This window comes from Erythranthe guttata, chromosome 12 (assembly GCF_056151865.1).
Source record: "Erythranthe guttata isolate IM_541 chromosome 12, IM_541, whole genome shotgun sequence".
NCBI lineage: Eukaryota > Viridiplantae > Streptophyta > Magnoliopsida > Lamiales > Phrymaceae > Erythranthe > Erythranthe guttata.
The window spans coordinates 13,575,494-13,593,240 of NC_142544.1; the positions used below are offsets into that span (position 1 = coordinate 13,575,494).

General features: G+C 34.0%; 3 protein-coding genes across 3 annotated transcripts; all 3 read right to left on the reverse strand.

Moving 5' to 3' along the window:
• Positions 1-2,602: 2,602 nt before the first annotated feature.
• Positions 2,603-4,388, reverse strand: LOC105962773 (myosin-binding protein 3). The gene is made up of 2 exons (XM_012987096.2): positions 3,440-4,388; positions 2,603-3,357 (listed from the first exon to the last, which is right to left on the reverse strand). Exons 1-2 carry the CDS (start codon positions 4,140-4,142, stop codon positions 2,732-2,734), a joined length of 1,329 nt encoding a protein of 442 aa, XP_012842550.2. The 5' UTR covers positions 4,143-4,388; the 3' UTR covers positions 2,603-2,731.
• A 2,513-nt stretch (positions 4,389-6,901) lies between these two features.
• LOC105962774 (ENTH/ANTH/VHS superfamily protein) lies at positions 6,902-11,955 on the reverse strand. The gene is made up of 15 exons (XM_012987098.2): positions 11,619-11,955; positions 11,265-11,334; positions 10,783-10,880; positions 10,019-10,157; positions 9,694-9,821; positions 9,217-9,309; positions 9,068-9,118; positions 8,872-8,937; positions 8,689-8,754; positions 8,488-8,568; positions 8,319-8,399; positions 8,042-8,233; positions 7,888-7,963; positions 7,665-7,780; positions 6,902-7,508 (listed from the first exon to the last, which is right to left on the reverse strand). The coding sequence occupies exons 1-15, from the start codon at positions 11,706-11,708 to the stop codon at positions 7,161-7,163; spliced, it is 1,695 nt and encodes a 564-aa protein (XP_012842552.2). The 5' UTR covers positions 11,709-11,955; the 3' UTR covers positions 6,902-7,160.
• A 4,250-nt stretch (positions 11,956-16,205) lies between these two features.
• Positions 16,206-17,695, reverse strand: CRR3 (chlororespiratory reduction 3). Its single transcript, XM_088827009.1, has 3 exons — positions 17,351-17,695; positions 17,127-17,258; positions 16,206-16,431 (listed from the first exon to the last, which is right to left on the reverse strand). The coding sequence occupies exons 1-3, from the start codon at positions 17,613-17,615 to the stop codon at positions 16,307-16,309; spliced, it is 522 nt and encodes a 173-aa protein (XP_088683135.1). The 5' UTR covers positions 17,616-17,695; the 3' UTR covers positions 16,206-16,306.
• Positions 17,696-17,747: the final 52 nt, after the last annotated feature.

Genomic DNA, 17,747 nt, shown 5'->3' on the forward strand with positions numbered 1-17,747 from the left:
CGTCCTGTAAAGGACAAGTTCACAAGTCTTTACTTGTGAACGTGTTTAATTCTGAGTATTGTTCTTTTGTCTTTATATTTCCGCTGCATGTTTGTTCAAGTGTCATAACACTTAAGACAACACCTCTGTATTAAACGAATTCGGGACCATAAATTCTTTCAATGGCAAAACATAAATTCCAATAAAAAAAGAAAAAATCCTAGCTAAGATCATAAGTGGAATTTTGGATTGGGTGGTTGCGTCCACCGGATGGATTTGTCAAGTTTAATGTTTGATGGGTCTCAAAAGAACAATATCACATCTGGAAGCCGAGTTCTTCGTCATTCAGAAGCAGGGGCGAGTCCACTCTTAGGCAATGATGGACTCAAGCCCACTCTCAATTTACAATTTTCCCTCTCTATATTATACTATATCTCTATTTAGCTCACCAATTTTTTTTTTAATTAGCACAATTAAAATTTAAATTAATGCAAAAGAAGCCCTATTTTTTTTATAATTAGCCCGCTCAAAACTTAAATTAATGCAAAAAAAAGTTTCAGTTTTTATTAATTAGCTTACCCAAAATCCAAATTAATGTAAAAAAAAAAAAAAAAAACTCTAATTTTTTTTCATTTCCTATTTTCTGATTTTATCGCAAAAAAAAAAGGTCCTAAGAAAATTTCAGGGGCGCCCCTAAACCTTCGAAAATTTAAGCCCACCCAATAACAAATTCATGGACTCGCCATTGTTCAGAAGGTAGATTCATTCTTGCTTTTGCTGGAAAGTTGGAAGCTATCTTTGATTGAGTTAAGATATGTAAGCAGTTGGGTATGTCTAACGTGATTTTTTAGTATGACTCTCATGATGCGGTCCAATTATTGAATATGCATAAAGAATCACGTTGGGAGGTTATGTACGTGGTTCGTAAAATCAAGAAACTGTTGCCAAAACTTAGTAAGGTCAGGGCCGGTTCTGAGGGGAGGCCCCCAAATTATTTTTATATAATAATCTTTTATTCCAACATTTTTATAAAAAAATTATATGTTTTTAGTATATTTAATTTCGAACACCCTCTAATAAAATTGATTTGTTAAATAGGAGTCGGTTTTAAGTTGTTCTTTAAATCTCGGCCCCCGAATTCTCAGGAACGGGCCTGAGTAGGGTTTCTCTTTTATTTATTAGTGAGCAAAATGATCAGGTGGCTGATGCGTTGGCTAGAGAAGCTTATTTTCTTGGCTCGTTTCATGATTATTACCAATATCAAAATTTGCCAAGAGATTTTCAGAAACTCATATTTTCTTGGCTCGTTTCATCTATATAATTATGTATGTTATTCGTTAGTCGAGTCGTCTTTGACTGCTATATTTTATTGCAATTGGCTTATATATTGCAACACGGTCACTCTTTCCTTGGTAGGCCACCCAATATTTGAACAAGGGACCTAAAATTTTAATGCAATAAAATATTATTTTGGAAATAAAAAAAAAAAAGGAAATATATATGAGACTTGTTTGCATATAAATAGACAAAGCACAACACAGGGAGAGTAATAGGATTTGCTTTAATTTCTGCATTATGACTTCCACATTGTTGTAATATGGAGAGAATATGAGTGAATTAGGTATGCATGTTACTTTGCAATCATTTCTCTAAGCGGCGCTCTAAGCTGTAAACTAAATTCATCATGTTAATTGATGTATTATAGTTGAAAGTGCAAATCCACCATAAAGTTTGTTTCTTCTTTAAGCATAATCCTTTGTGAAAGCAATGTTTTGCCTCCTTTATTAACTGACGTTATGATATATAGATATATAGAGTGGTGAAGTCAGGACTTTATCACTAGTGCACTGAATATATATTAAAAATGTAAATAAAAAGTAACATAGAGAAATTAATAACAGCAAATATTATTTTAAGAGTGGAGAATTTAGGATATTGCTACAGTGTATGTTTAAATTTTTTTAGAGTTTAGGGGCAGCGCAACATTTATTAATTTTTTGTTCCAAACAAAACAGAAGATAGGATAAGAAAATGTTATGAATTTCTTTGAATTCGTTTTGATTTTGGGTAGACTAAATAATAAAAATTAGGTGGATTTATTAAATATATAGGTGCAATATAGTGGATTTTTTTCAATTAAGGGTCACTTGAGTCCACACCCTTGCCTAATGATGGACTTACCCCTGGTTCCAAGCCACAAATCGTAACCTTCTTATCTTATTTGTTACACTAATTTATTATTTTCTTTTGTTTACTTTAATTTATTTAAAATTATAAAAGCACAATACAAAGGCCATAGGCCCATATATATATATATAATAAAATTAAAATTTAAGGGGGCAATGCCCCCGGCCCTACACTGGTTTGCCCACTGGATATATATACATATGAACATGGCAACTGGAATCTTAGTTGGATCTATTCATCTTTCATAGGCAGACAGACAGTCTTTTTTACTTGCAGAACATACAAAAATGACAGGGTGGCTACTTCTTCTTCTTCTCACTAAACTACAAACACATGCATTCATCACTCCTCTTTTCCACTACTTAATTTATCTATACAAAAACATAACCCCCACAAAACTAACCATCAAAATAAATTCAAGGAGAGAGCACATGAATTTGGGACAAAATAATATTAATTATCAAGTGTAACTAAATTCATGTCTTAACAAAATCTGCATGCATATATAAAATTGTAATAATCATCATGTTTATTGTATTTAATTTACATATTGCAAGATCTTTTCTTAATGCAACCTCGATATTTCTCGAACATCCTCGAATTCATCCTCCTCGAAATCGGCTAACGATTCTTCTTTCGCCTCTTCATTTAGATCGGCCGAAAACCCGTCGCTCTCCTCGGAATTACTACAACAAGGAGACGAAAAAAATCCACTCGATCTACTACTACTAGTACTAATACTCTTCTTCAATACTCCCCTCGTCTTTTCTCTCGTTTCGTAATCCAAAAGCTTCTTCCTACACAACTCCAACTCCTTTTCGATCTCGTGCTTCTCTTTCTCTCTCTTCATTACAACTTGATTCAACGTATAAAGAGCTTCTTGATCGTATTCGGATTGTTCCTCCATCATTCTATGGTACTGAAAAGCTTCCATCTGCATGGCCGCCTTTTCGTCTTGTAGTCGGTTTATCATTGCCATCGTTTGATTGGCTGCCACCGCGGAAGCACTTCTCTCTTCTTCTAACTCCGAATACAAACCCTCCAAATTATTTCGCTCTTCCCTTAGCTCCGATTTTAACCTTTCGATAATTTTCAATTGATCATCGATACTATTTTCTTCGATTTCATTTAGATCCAATTGTAATGATAATGACCGAATATTGTTCGCCGAAGAAGAATAATACTCTGTTTCTTGAATTGATGATAAGAAAAACAAATTTTAGAATCCTAAGTGTGAAAAATTCAAAAGGTAATTATAATAAAATTTAAATACCTGCGGCGTCGATTTCCATAGAATGACCGTTTTCCGCATGAAAAATCGGAGAATTTTGATCGTCTTCTTCAATTCCAAATTCAGGTTCCTCATTTAAATCCACATCGAGAACTGCATTATCTTTGTTACGACTTTCTTCTGTTATCGAATCTATCGACTCGACTCTAACCAATCTACGACCACTGTAGTCCACAAAGTACTCTAGATGCTCATCCGACGAAACTCGAACCCGAGCATCTTCTTCGACATAATCTTGGACAGATTTATCGAAAACTTCATGATTCTCCTTCTCGTTAACAAATACTGATATACAACCACGATCTTCTCTTTCCTTATCTATTATTACAACCCTATTTCCATTACCAGATACAGACAAACGATCGCCACACGTTTCTCGAGATTCGGACGATTTCCGACGAGTCGAACAGTATCCCAATTCGGAAATCGGCCTCGCGTGAAATTCACAGAGAAGATCGCTACCGTTTCGATTTTGATGATCGAAGATATGATCGATTCTGCTACACAATAAGCACGGAGGCTGAAGGCCGAAGAAGTTTGCAAATTTGATGATGAGATAAGAGAATAGAGAATTTAAGAGGAGGAGAAATATGAGTACCCATTCAAGAACTGCATATGTAAGAACAATTGTAATCTTGTTGGTGTTTCTGTGTAACATGGTTGCAAATTTGTTTGCAGCAGCCATGTTTTTTTTTTATTGTATATACTTCTGATGTATGTACAGAGACAAAAGTGATGAACATTAGTTAATAAAAAAAAGAAATCAGAGGAAGCAGAGCTGAAATGTAGAGAGAGAAAGAGAATGAAGGAGATAGACAGAGAAAATAGAGACAAAGAAGATTTGGAAATTTGGGGAAGGGAACAAAAGAAATGAGTGTGGAAAGTTTCAATAATTTCGTTTGTACATATTTAGTTGGTAAAATTTTGAGGTGCAGTTAAGTTGGATCTTGGAGGGAATTTGTAGTATACACTGAGATTTCCATATATCTATTTATTTTTTTATTGTTTTTAATCATTTCAATATTCTTTAATGAGCATCAAATGGATGGGACCCACCAACCAAGAAAATAAGCTTATGGAATGGGACCCATGCAAGGTTGCAAAGATGCTGGACCTCATCATATATACTGATATTTGTCTATCTTTTATTTCAAGGGTAAATTACAAACACCCCCCTGAGGTATGGTCAAATTACAAAAACACCCCTCTTGTTTGGATAATTACAACCACCCCCTCAACTCATCAAATTTAGTGGAATCTTCAAGATTATATGGAATATTATCACTTTTGTACCCGTTTTATCCCATTCAAACTCTACATTATGAAGCAAGATGATCATAATATGTGATTTTTAGCTTTTATATATCAGTTTGTAGTGCATCGGAAACCGTATTTTTTACACAAAAAGAGTACAAATTAGAGCATATTTCACGGAATCTAGATGACTATGTTGAATTTGGCACCATAAAGGTTGAGGTCTAAGAAAAAATCATAGTTGAGGGAGGTAGATGTAATTATCCAAACAAGAGGGGGTTTTTTGTAATTTGACCATACCTCAGGGGGGTGTTTGCAATTTACCCTTTATTTCAAATTTTTTCTTTATAATACGAAAATTAGCATTATTATCTCATTTCGTAAATTTATGTAATAGAGAACATTCTATTTTTTTATAATTAGTGAAAATGCCTTTGGTTATTAGCTGGAAAGATTTATTCTTTTTTTTTTTTTTTTTTGAATTCTTATATATATTAGCTTTAGAATTCAGCTAGAGTGATTAATAGAAGCAAACTATCAATTATAACCTTAATGATTTATAAAATCCTAAGTTCTCGATCTAAAATTATTACTTTTCTCTTCTTTTCTCTCTCCCTATTTACATTATTTAGCATTTCCACCACCACCGCCGCGGTGCTGAAGTAAAAAACGGGAAGTAGTGAAATTAAACATGACTTTTGGGAAATGGTTGCTAACATCGTACAAGGGAAAATAGCAGCGATCTCCTGCACCATCATGGCGGCGCTCAAGGGGTTTTTTCGGTTAGATTGCGCGGAGGACGGCGCGGGTGGAGGTTGGCGACGGGGATCGGACGGAACTGTGTTGGATCCAAAATCAATTACATTTTACTAGTCCATTAAGTTAATTGACACAATTTATAATCTATTTTTGGATTTTTGTTTATTGATTCTTTATTTTTCCACGTGTAGTTGGACTTGGGACATAGCAATGGTGTTTTTTAGTTATGCCATTATCAATTTGTCTTCCGGTTTGAATAAATAAACTACGGTCTTTGTATATTCTTTTTAGTTTTTATTTTTGTAAAAATTGTTGGCTTTCGCAATTTTTATAATTGTTTTTGCTATTTTTTGTTGTTGTTTGTTGTTGTTTGAATTCTTCTGTTGAATTGTGTTGGGTTTCATGACGGCATTATGGTTGTTTACTTTTAGTAGTCAATCTCATTATTAAATTAGTTGATTCCTTAATGGTTTAGTTGATTAATATAAATTTAGTGTCTTTCCCCAAATCTTGGCCCCCTTTTTCTCTCCAGATTTGGAGAAAGAGATCGCTGCTAATGTGGAGGAAGAGAGGCGGCTACTGTTATAAGAGATTTGTTCGACCCTACACCCGGTGAAAAACACCGGGTGGGTCTTCTGCTGCCACGTGTCTCTTTTTTGTATTTTATAATAGATTCCCCGCTAGGGTTTACCTTTAGGGGTTTTAGAAAAATAAAAAAAAGAACACGTGGCAGCAGAAGACTCACCCGGTGTTTTTCACCGGGTGTAGGATCGAAGGAACCAGTTAGGTGAAGGGTATAATAGTGAATTACATTATTTATGATTAATTAAAAAATATGTTGAATTTGTATAAAAAAAATGGGAAATTTTGTTGGACATCTCTTAATAAGACAATGTACACGAGGGGTTTTTCAAATAATCCTAATTAGTATATAGCAACAAACAATAGAAGTTTGTGATTTTTACCACATTTTCGTCTCAACTCTTAATTACTTCAAAGTAAAAACAAACAACACATCGGAAACAAAAATAAAACATGTGAAACAAGTTTCATTCACATTGTTTTAGTCAAAGTAAGTATGACTTATTCAATATACTAAATTATGTAGGAAAATAAATATAACAAAAAAAAAAAAAAAAAAAAAAAGAAGAAGAAAAAGAAAAGGTATTTTTGTTGGCTAAAAAACGAAAACAGTGTGAAGAGATGACAATTGACAACACTTGATTACCATCCGCATGCACCGACATCATAATGCATAATACATTTATCTTTTTTTTGATGTAGCATAATAACATTATCTGGCTTCTTTTAACATTCATCAAACATAATATCAAAGGTCAAAGCAAGTCAACCATATTATTAACAATAATAATAATAATTAGTACAAGAATTATAAATAAAAAAATCACTGGTTACTACTACTCAGTATCATAACAAGTAACAGTTAAACATATTTTTCAGAGAGCCCAACAACTATTTTTACAACTCAAGACAAAGTCAAGAACCAGCTTCCCATTCATTGAATCAACAACACATTATCATCATCATCATCATCAACTCTTTTCACACTCATTTTCTTCAAATACATATATATCTATATATATAGAATAAAATAAAATAAAGAAAGAATCAACTAAATAAAGCCGAGTAAATTACATTCACTATGTGTGGTGGTGTGTGCATTGTTTCGTTACAAAAGGCTGCTACCCCCAAATGGATTTGCTGCTGTCTGAGGGTGAGTAGGAAACGATCCAAACCCAGAATCGCCGAACGGGTTTTGTGGGCCCATCTGAAAATGCTGTTGCTGTTGGGATTGATGTGGATAAGAAGGCTGCTGCTGAAATGGACCGAACGGATTGTTCTGTTGCATAGTAGCCATTTGAACAGATGGAGGCATGGGAACGTTGTTAGACATAGCAAAAGGATCGGAAACTTCAAACGGATTAGGAGTAGGAGCTCCGTATACTGGCCTTTGTGATGCTCTATACGCTCCTTCGTCGTATAAACTTTCTAGTGTTAGCGTGTCCAGTCCACCCGCCTGCCATTTCAAACCATAAAATAAAATAAAATAAAATAATATACTCTACAAGGAAATAAAAACCATAAAAAAAATTAAAAAATAAAAATAAAAAATAAAAAAGGTATCGTCTTGCACATGGTGAAACACGAAAGACATATATAGGAGTGGACATACCAACTGCCTCTCTTGAACTGACGATAAGTTGGCGCTGGGAGCGGTAACAAGGGCAAGTTCCCATCCAGTGGGATCGAATTTGTTTGCTTGTGAAGAATCGGAAAATGTTGTAGTGCCTGCACCCGTGCAAATAACGTAATATCGTTAAAGTGTGATGAAAGAAACAACTTTGTGAAGCGTATAATCATTCAAAGATATCAGTCGGAACACACTGACTACTGACCAGATGGAACTATGGCTAAAGCCAGCGCATTTCTTTCCTCAATGACAGATGCAGCTTCTGTAGTTACGTTCAACCCCTATAAATAATTTATTTATTTTTAATTAACACCGTAAATAAGTATCAATAAGTAAAAAACAAATATTGAGAAACTCACGAGTAAATCATCTGTGCCCAAGTTGGTTGGATGAGGTGGCGGAACAGCTGCCTCAACAGTTGGGATGGCAATTTCTTCTGCCACCGGTGGTGGTGGCGGCGGCATAGGTTCCTCCTCCGTCAATTTCGTATCTTCACTAGGTGGAGGATTATCCTCTTCTTTATATGTAAGCATCAACCTTTCCGGATATTCCTAATACAGTTAAAAAAAATCATATTATGCACATCAAAAAAAATGCTACTAAATAATTTTTTCATTAGAATAAAAAACGACTAACCAAGGTAACGCTTGGAAGAGAAACCATTCTAGGAGCTTCTTTTATATACTCTTCCATGGTCACTAGAAAAGACGGTGGAGGCTGGAAGCAGCAAACAGTAAAAAGTTATAAGAACCCGTCATCTGGGCCAAAAATAATATTTAAAAGATGGAAGCACCAATTGTTTTACCTCTCTCAACACAGGGAACTGGAAATTTCGGGCAAGTTCGAGTCCTTTACAAACTTCATAGAAATTGGATAGACTATTGGCCTGCAATCAGGGCATAACCATTTACAATGACACACCATTAAAATCTTATTTCGCTATTAATTTCTCCAGAAAACATAAGAATTCTGAAATTGAAAAAAATCTGCAGAGCAAGAAACCTACCTGCTGTCCAGCTCTTTTATAGATATCTAGTGCTTTCATGGCTTCATGTCTTGGCATCTCAAAGAACTGGATATATAATCAAGAAACGACGCGAACAGATTTTTAATATGATTAAGCAAATACGAATCCATCTATTAAAAACACATACAATACTAGGATAATATATATACAGATATACATCACCTTGTCAACAAGATTGATTATCCCATCATTTATGGCGCAATATATCTTAAAGCTCTCTTTGAGTACCTAAAATTCACAACAGCCCAGAAAGAAAAGTCATCGGTACCATATTCTAAAACAACCATGCTGTAGAGAAACTAATAAAAACAAAGGCCACACAATGTGGCGATGGAAGGTGAAATGGGAGACCACATACCAAGGCAAGGGCGTACTGAATCACGTAATTGCCAACAGCTGCTCCTTCAGGCTATAAATACAAAACGATCTGTTATATGTGTTTTCAATTACAACATAATGAAAAGGAAGGAATATATATAGACAAGATGGTCTTGAGATGAAGAGTACCCGACATCCAATAAGACGATATAGCAGCTGCTGCAAAGCAGGCAACTGATCTAAAAGTTCTTCACTGTCCAAGTCTCTAGTTCTACCGTAACCCTGGCAACAGATTATATAAAACAAGAAACATCTCTCAATTTATATTATAAGGTACAAACAACAAAGCTGAGTTCGGGTTGAGCTCTTTAAATCAGACGCCATTTCAGTAGAACTGTACAAGCAAATAATGTGACAAAAACGTTGCCGTGCAATAAGACCTACAGCTTTAGGCTTTTTATAATTACATCCAGTAGAACTGTAGAAGCACTATTCAGTTTTCATGATAGGAATATATTATTGACGTATAAGTTGAGCATTAACAATTGAGTTTATACAATGCAAATTCCTATCATGCATATTATAGGTCAAATAGAACAAACACATACTTTACAAGGACGAAGAAATAGGCATACGAATAACATTTTAAAAAAAACTAAAACATACCTTATCTTCTCCTTGTGCAGGTCTAGGAAGACGCTCGGCTTCAATATCATACTTAAGTATCTTAAAGCACTCAAGACGTTCTTCCAGGAAGACTCCATACGTTCTTACCCAGGCAGAGCAATCCCAAGCTGCAGATAAGAAGAAACATGCCTCATTCTAGTTCTTACAGGAAAATTATTTTCTTGCTTTACTCTTGTTACTTCTTTATTTATGTTCTTAACACTACTATTATAATAAAAGTCCAACGAGGGAAGCAGAAGTTTGAAAGAAAAAGAAAAAGGAAAAGAAAAAAAAAAAGCATGAGTTAAAAGAAACAGATAATTACCAATGGGGCTCGAATCATCCTTGAAATTAGACATTTGGAGGACACGGCCCCTTTGTTGGAAATTGAGGAGTTCCTCTCTAAATGTGGGATCACCTTCTCTTATCGTTCTATGAATAACTATTAACGTCTTCAAGGCGACCTGTTGAAAAATGTATGAGTGGAAACCACACACACATATATATATATATATATATATATATATATATATATATATATATATATATATATATATATATATATATATATATATATATATATATATATATATATGACGCCAAGGGTTTGATACCCTCCCTTTACATTTCCATTTAAAAAATGGGACTGGATCACAAGTGGAAAAAACACTCATTGAGAGTTCACAAAAAGTGTTCTCCACGTAATTTCGAAGTTTGACATATCCAAGACAAACGAGACTTGAGACTAACAAATCAACAAAATAAGTGTGCATAACCGTACACAACGATACCTTAATCCATCTTTGCATCTTCTATGACTAAAGGAAACAAATACTCCCCTCATATGTGTCAGTCTATGGTGTCGAAACCACAAATCAAATTACATAAGAACTGGTCCAATAAAATTACACCGACAGCCTAATATAGTTAAGAGGAAGGAATCGGGTCCAACCAACACTGATAGATCCATAAAATAGAAATTGATAGTACAATTAAGTCCTTAACAAGCTTAGTTTGATAAACATAAACCAAATATATGATCCAAGAAAAAACAACAATAAAAAGAAATGAACGAAAGACAATCCATACCGTCCAATTATGTGTCTTTGCCAGTCGTCTCGCAAGTGCATGTACGCAGTACGCAACATCAACCCGAGGCCGCATAGCCGATGTGGCAACCATAATTTCTGCAAGAAGCATCCCGATACTAATAATATAATTACCAATCCACTCATTTTTCAACAAATTCTCAAAACTAAACCAGTCTAAATCTCTTTTAAAACGAATGCGTCCTCGATTTTCCGCATATTAGAATTTCCTTTCTGAAAATGAAATTTCGACTAAATCCCAAATTACCAATACCAAGAGTTCACATTTGAAACATCAAAACTTTTCACAAGCTACTAAAACATAAACCCCTCTATCCTGGGAATCAATGAACCGAATTCCGAAATAACTCGTTTACTCTTGGAAAATCACGAAAACACGTAAAACTGGAAAAAAATTGCACAGCCAGATAATTCAACGGATCTAACAAACAGAAAGGGGAAAAAGTAAAAGGAAAAACTCACTCCTGAGGTGTCTATCTTTGGGCGGACACTCCACATGATTTGTAGCCTTCACGATCGCCACATCCACATCCTATTTTTAGAAATCCCCAAAAATCAAAAATTACAAAAAATAAAAATCAAAAGAAATAATCCGAAAAATCTACGAATTAACCATCCAATATATTAAAAATAAGTAAAATTTATTCGATTAACACTCTATTCCTTAATAGTCAAACATAACCCACCGCTAATTTCCTTTGATTTCGACATTAAAACCCTCGCGGAAAAAAAAAGCCCTTAAGCAGAAAACTTGATTGATCAGTGTAGAGAGAGAGAGAGAGAGAGAGAGGAGAGAGAGAGAATAGACGAGAAGACCTTGAAATCGGAATTGACATGGGCAAGGCCGACTTTAGTCTGGTCTTTAAGAGCGCCGTACGCTTTCCTCCATGACTGAAGTGTCCCCATTTTCCGTTCAGATCGCCTTCAGATTTTTCCTCTTTCTGCACTTTTAACTCCGTTCGGAGTATGTAATTGCTGTGCCTTTTTCTCTCTTTCCTGCTGCTGTTATGCTGTTACTATAGAGAGAGAGAGAGAAAGAGGAGAGAGAGAGAGGGGAATGGGTTGTTGTTGAATGACAGAATAGAAAATGAGAGAATTCGCTGTGCTTGTATTTTTCTCTTCTTTTTTCTTAATTATTAATTATTAATTAATTGTGAAATGAAAAAGAAGGAAGGGGTGTTTTGATGCCCTCAGCCCTCTGGTTCGGTGGTGGCTTTTTGGCGGCCCCTCGTGATGGTGTGATGACGTGTCTTTTTTCATCTTTTTAGACTAAAGTTATTTTTTCTTTTCTTTTTTATTATTATTATTATTATTATTATTATTATTATTATTATTATTATTATTATTATTATTGCTGCTGTTGTTATTAGAAAGAAATGTGATTTATTTTCATATTTGTTATGATTAGGGATGGTAATTTGTCCCCTCCGGTCCCAAAATTCTTGCGTATTATCTGTTGGGAAAAAATATGTGACCGGGTATGGGATGGAAACGGGTTTAAATGTACTCGTCCCAAAACAATCAAGAGATAAAAAGAGTGTATAGCTGAGGATTCGCCTCGTATATATGATTTTTATATATTTATAATGTTAAAATGTGATGCATATTAATTTTTAATCTATGGAATTTTGTATGAGATTTGAAATTGAATTTGCACTTTGTTGATTTATTTTTTATGAAATAAGTCTTTAAATTATAACTAGATTGCATTATATTAAATATAATAATAAATAAATAATTAGAAATTTTGCAGGGAGGATACCCGTGGAAATTTTACGAAGTGAGTTTGAGGATCTTAATTCATAAAATTCAAGAATTTTGACAGTAGTGCCGACGGGCAATTCTAGTCTTTAGATTGGGGCATGATGGGGATCAGTTTGGCAAGCTTCGTTCAAACTCCCCATATTGGGCTTATTAAATAGTTTAAGGATAAAATGTATGGGCCGCAAGAGATTTATTAGGCCCGTCAACCCAATACACGTCAAAGATAGAAGCTTGCGGTTAACGAGCTCGCCAACGCATTCGAACATGTCAGAGACAAATCAACGCGGTAGGTGGCGAGCTGAACGAGAGCCATTATAAGTAGAAGACTCAGAGATACTTTTCCTAAATAAATAAGGAAAGTATGTAAACTATTATTAGTAATGGAGCAATCAATGTAAATCTCGACCTAAATAAGGCGAGTTAAACTAGAAAGTGATTAGAGAGATATTCCTATATAGTCTTATAATACGATTGAATATCAATACAGAATACTTTATACTCTCTTCAAAACTCTCGCTCTTTATATTAATATTTTCTGTTCGTCGAATTCATCTTCTCCTGCGAAGAATCGGTGTTGGATGAGTTTTCCGGCAATCAAAGAAGTTGAGCTTCGAAGAAGGTTTTGAGGATGTAAATTCTACACCATCAGGGCAGGAACGAGAATTATAAAACACGTCCATACTCACTCCATTGTCATCCTAGTAATAATGATAAAAAGGTTCAATAAGACATTTAAGAGTGTTGCAATAACAAGAAGTCAACTCAATTCAACCGAAAGCTCATAAAATCACGAACCCTACAACAATGACAATTAAGGTAGTAAAGGTGCATAATCGTATACACCGTCATTCCACTAAATTGCAACTTGTAAAAAGCCAATTGCAACTTGTAAAAAGCCAATTAAGTTATGAACAAATTATGGACAAATTTTCTCAATTAATTATTATTAATATAATGCTTAAATGCTATTTGATTTTTTTATTTTTTTTGATTAAGTTGTTTGATATCATTATGAAGCCTTACAATGAGGTCATCCAACAAATCGTTCAACTAAACTGAAAAGAACATTTTGTCATAACAAATTTTCAATGTGATTGGACCAATAATATATAGTTCAAATGAAAATAATTACTAGACAATGATGAGGGTAAGTTCAAATATAATTGGTTGATATTCAAGTTTTAAATGCCAAACACGCAACCCCCAACTATAGTTGAATAAATAATACATACTATATATAGGGTTTGAAATTGAATGGTCAATTAGCTCCTAAAAAAAAAAATTAATAAAGAATTAAAAATTGAATGATTAAACCGGTAGCCCACCTCATGATATGATACACATACATTGTGTGATTTTATTGACTGGCAAAAAATAATAAGTAAAAAACTAAACCAATGTCAACTATGGATGGCATTGCTAGACAGGGAATAGAGAACATCTTTTATTTATTTTTTTTGGATGAGGGTCGAAATTATATGAGATTTTGATATCAAACTCGATTCTAATTTTAATAGTTCTGAATTATTTCAAAATATCAAAATTTTAATATCAATAGTGATGGGTGGAGTTGGCAAATGGGCCAAATCCCGTGGATCGAACTAGATCACCGAAAAGGCCAGGCCCAGTTCGAAGGCATATCTTAAACGAATAATTATAAGGGCATCTCCAGTCGATAGGCATATCTCACCATATAATAATAATAATAATAATAATAATAATAATATTATTATTATTATTATTATTATTATTATTATTATTATTATTATTATTATTATTATTATTATTATTATTATTATTATTATTATTATTATTATAAATTTGAGTATTTGATTTATTGAATTATGTTGTGCTATTATTAGGTTATTAATTCATTTTTTAAAACTATTCTTTGTAATATAATAACATGTAATGTTAATATAATTAATAAAATGTTTGCAATAAAATTATTATTTTAAATTAAAAATATCGAATTAGATAAAAAAAAATGAGAAAACTAAAATAAAATAAAATAAACTAACAAGAAAGGAAAATAAATAAAGGAAAGAAAGAAAGAAACCAAAAGAAAAAAAAAAGGAAAGGGGATGGCCTAACCTGGAAAGAGAAGGAAAAGAAAAAAAGCAAAATGTGAGTTCACGGAGGGAGGGGCACTTGAGAGGCCAGCCCCACACCCCCTCTATTCACTAAAGACATCAGCCCGGCCCCACCCCCTCTCCCTATCGACAGGAGATGCTCTAAAAGTGACCGTTAGAAGGAGTTGTATATAAAGGATTCCTTGGCTTGGAAGAAACATTGGCCGGACACACAAAGGGAGATTTAGAATCTCATAACCAAAAAATAGTTCATTGAAAAGGAATTTCGAATCGAAAGAATCTAGATATTTTTAAGGAAATATACCAACGGTGGACTTAAGAAACCTTAACTCTATAAATTTGGGTTCGGTGAGGGAGAATAGGACTTTCCTCGAGAAAACTGTGAAGAAAATGGGCTCAAATGATTTATTCATTTTGGAATTTGCCGAATTCCCAATCCACTTGAGGAGGCCAATCGAGGTGACAACCCACTCACTCACTCAAGCCTTATGAGAGAAGCTTCGGGATTTAAATCGTGATCACCCATTTGGGTAGTCAATCTTTATGTTTGTCTTCTTTCGGCGATTTCTGAGTCAAACGCCACCGACTTAGTTGACCTTGACCCTGAGGTGGATTCTCTATCGATAACGGTTATTATCTTTGTTTATAGAGTTTGTAAAGAGAAAGAGTGTAACCCTTCTTTTCTTAAATTTGAGATCTTCATTCTCTTTGTAAGGGGAAAATCAAAGAGATCTGAGGGTGTTGAGAGAAATATTGGTGTTCTCAGCCTGGTGAGTTGATCTAGGGTTAATTGGGTTGAGTCAATTGAGTGAGGTGAGTTGGGTCTCAAGCTGAGGGCTTGTCACCAATCGGAGCCACCGCCAACTGAATTTTTGGACGTGGATTAGATTCTTAGAAAACCGAGCCCCTTGCTGAACAAATACAATTCCATGTGTTGGAATTGATACTGTTTGTTATCTCTTCTTCTTATATATTTCTATATATATCAGTAATCCTTAATAACCATTTCCATAGTCTCTTCTTTATAATGGTCTATTTGGTTTTGGTGTTGCAAGAACCTATGGAATATTCAAACGAGTACCCAACAAGAACACACACAAAATAAGATTTTTTTTTGTTTACGTTTCTTTTTTATGATCGTCTCGAAAAATATCACAACCGCCGGAAACATCATTTTTGAAGATTTCCTCCGTAGGCTTAAAAAAAACTGTCGTTAACGGAAACTTAAGCGTAGTTCCTTGCGCAATCAAATCGTATTATACAGTTTATATTAGACGTGGGTATATAAACAAGATTTTCAAAAATTTGCATATTTTAGATTTTAGAACATGCTTCTCAATACCAATATGAAATTAAAATTCTAAAAAACATATGATTCTTTTTATATTCAAAAATACACCTTTGAACTAATTTTCACGGCTTCACAACAAAATGTATTTTGTTTTTAGAAAATGCTAATTTCAACCAAATTCATCCGATTTCAGCCATTAGCATTGGACTGTAAAATGGCGCAAGTCACGGAAATTATGGTAGAAAGACACAAAGGTAAGAATAGCAACTCTTATAAGTAACATAATTAATAAACAAGTGTGAGGTTGGGGATTGAATATATTGAAACTGCATCTCTGCATATATGTATCATGTTCTTCATAAAAATAGATCCTTGAGAAATGGAGCGTCGAACGGCAGAGGGATTACACCCGTTGCTACGAGAAACGAAAATATCCACATTGGTATAACCCACACAAACATACTCACCAGAATTTGCTTTCCTGCAAATAAACAACTAATTCAGGCTTACATAAATTAAATGAATCTTTTTTCATAGAATAATACTAATTCTTTATGTTGTATGGTTCAATTAATGATATATATAACTCATTAATAGGAAGTCTCTCTCTTCTTTAATACAGATATTGTACTTGGCTAATCTTATGAAAAAACAAAAATATAATTAATTAATGTCGAAAATATGTAGCTTAAAAGAAGGAAAATGAAGGGTAAATTACAGCCAGAGATAAGGTCAAATTATGAAAAAATCACTCATGTTTAGGTAATGATAACCAACTTCGCAACTATAATTCTTCGTAAACGTCCACCATTGCAGTGTCAAATTTAGTTGAATTTTCTAGATTATGTGGCATGTTCTCCAGTTTGTACTTGTTTTACCCCCATTTGAGTTCCACATTTTGAACAAGATCATAAGATGTGTCTCTTGACTTGTAAATATCAGATTGTGGTTTGTCAAAAACTGCATTTTTACACAAAACGAGTACAAACTAGAGAACATTCCACATAATTTATAAGATATTGTTGAATTTGACACCATAAGTATGGACGTGTAAGAAGATTCATAGTTGAGGGGTTGACTGTAATTACCCAAACATGATCAGTTTTTTCGTAATTTAACCTTATCTCAGGGGCGACCGGAATTTACCCAAAGAAATGAATGATATTAAGTTATTACCAGCAGAGCGAGTAGTATTCTCAGTTTGATAAACAAGCCATTCACCAGTTTCCCTCAACTGTTTCTCCACAGACCCTTCACTTTTACCAACTGAATTACTCAGCAAATTGTCGAACAAACTCGTCTTCGTTTCTTCTTTCTCTTCACTGCAAATTCACCATTCCTAATTATTTAAAAAAGAAACTAAAAAAAAAAGAAATAAAAAGGATTATGATGAGTTTTGCTTGCTTGCCCATAATTGTCCCGGTCTCGAAAAATGCCGGCACCGATTGCCCGTTCGATTTCCAAAACAGAAGGCTGCTGCTGCTTTGGCTGCTTCAGCTTGGATTGAAGTTTTACGTAATTTGTTTTCGGAAGTTTATTATTATTAATATTATTATTATTATTAGGCTTAAGAATGGGATTCGGAGAGTCGTCATTTGGGAGAGCAGATGAAGACAGGATTTGAGGTTTGGTTGTGAAGGATTGGCAGTTGAAGAGGATAGCCATTTTCTCTATCTCATATTTTATTACAACTACTCAAAATATATCCAAATTTAAATACTTTCAAGTATTTCACAATTCTTGTTAAAAAGAATAATATCCCACCATATGAAAAATATCCGTGCCCTTTATCAATAA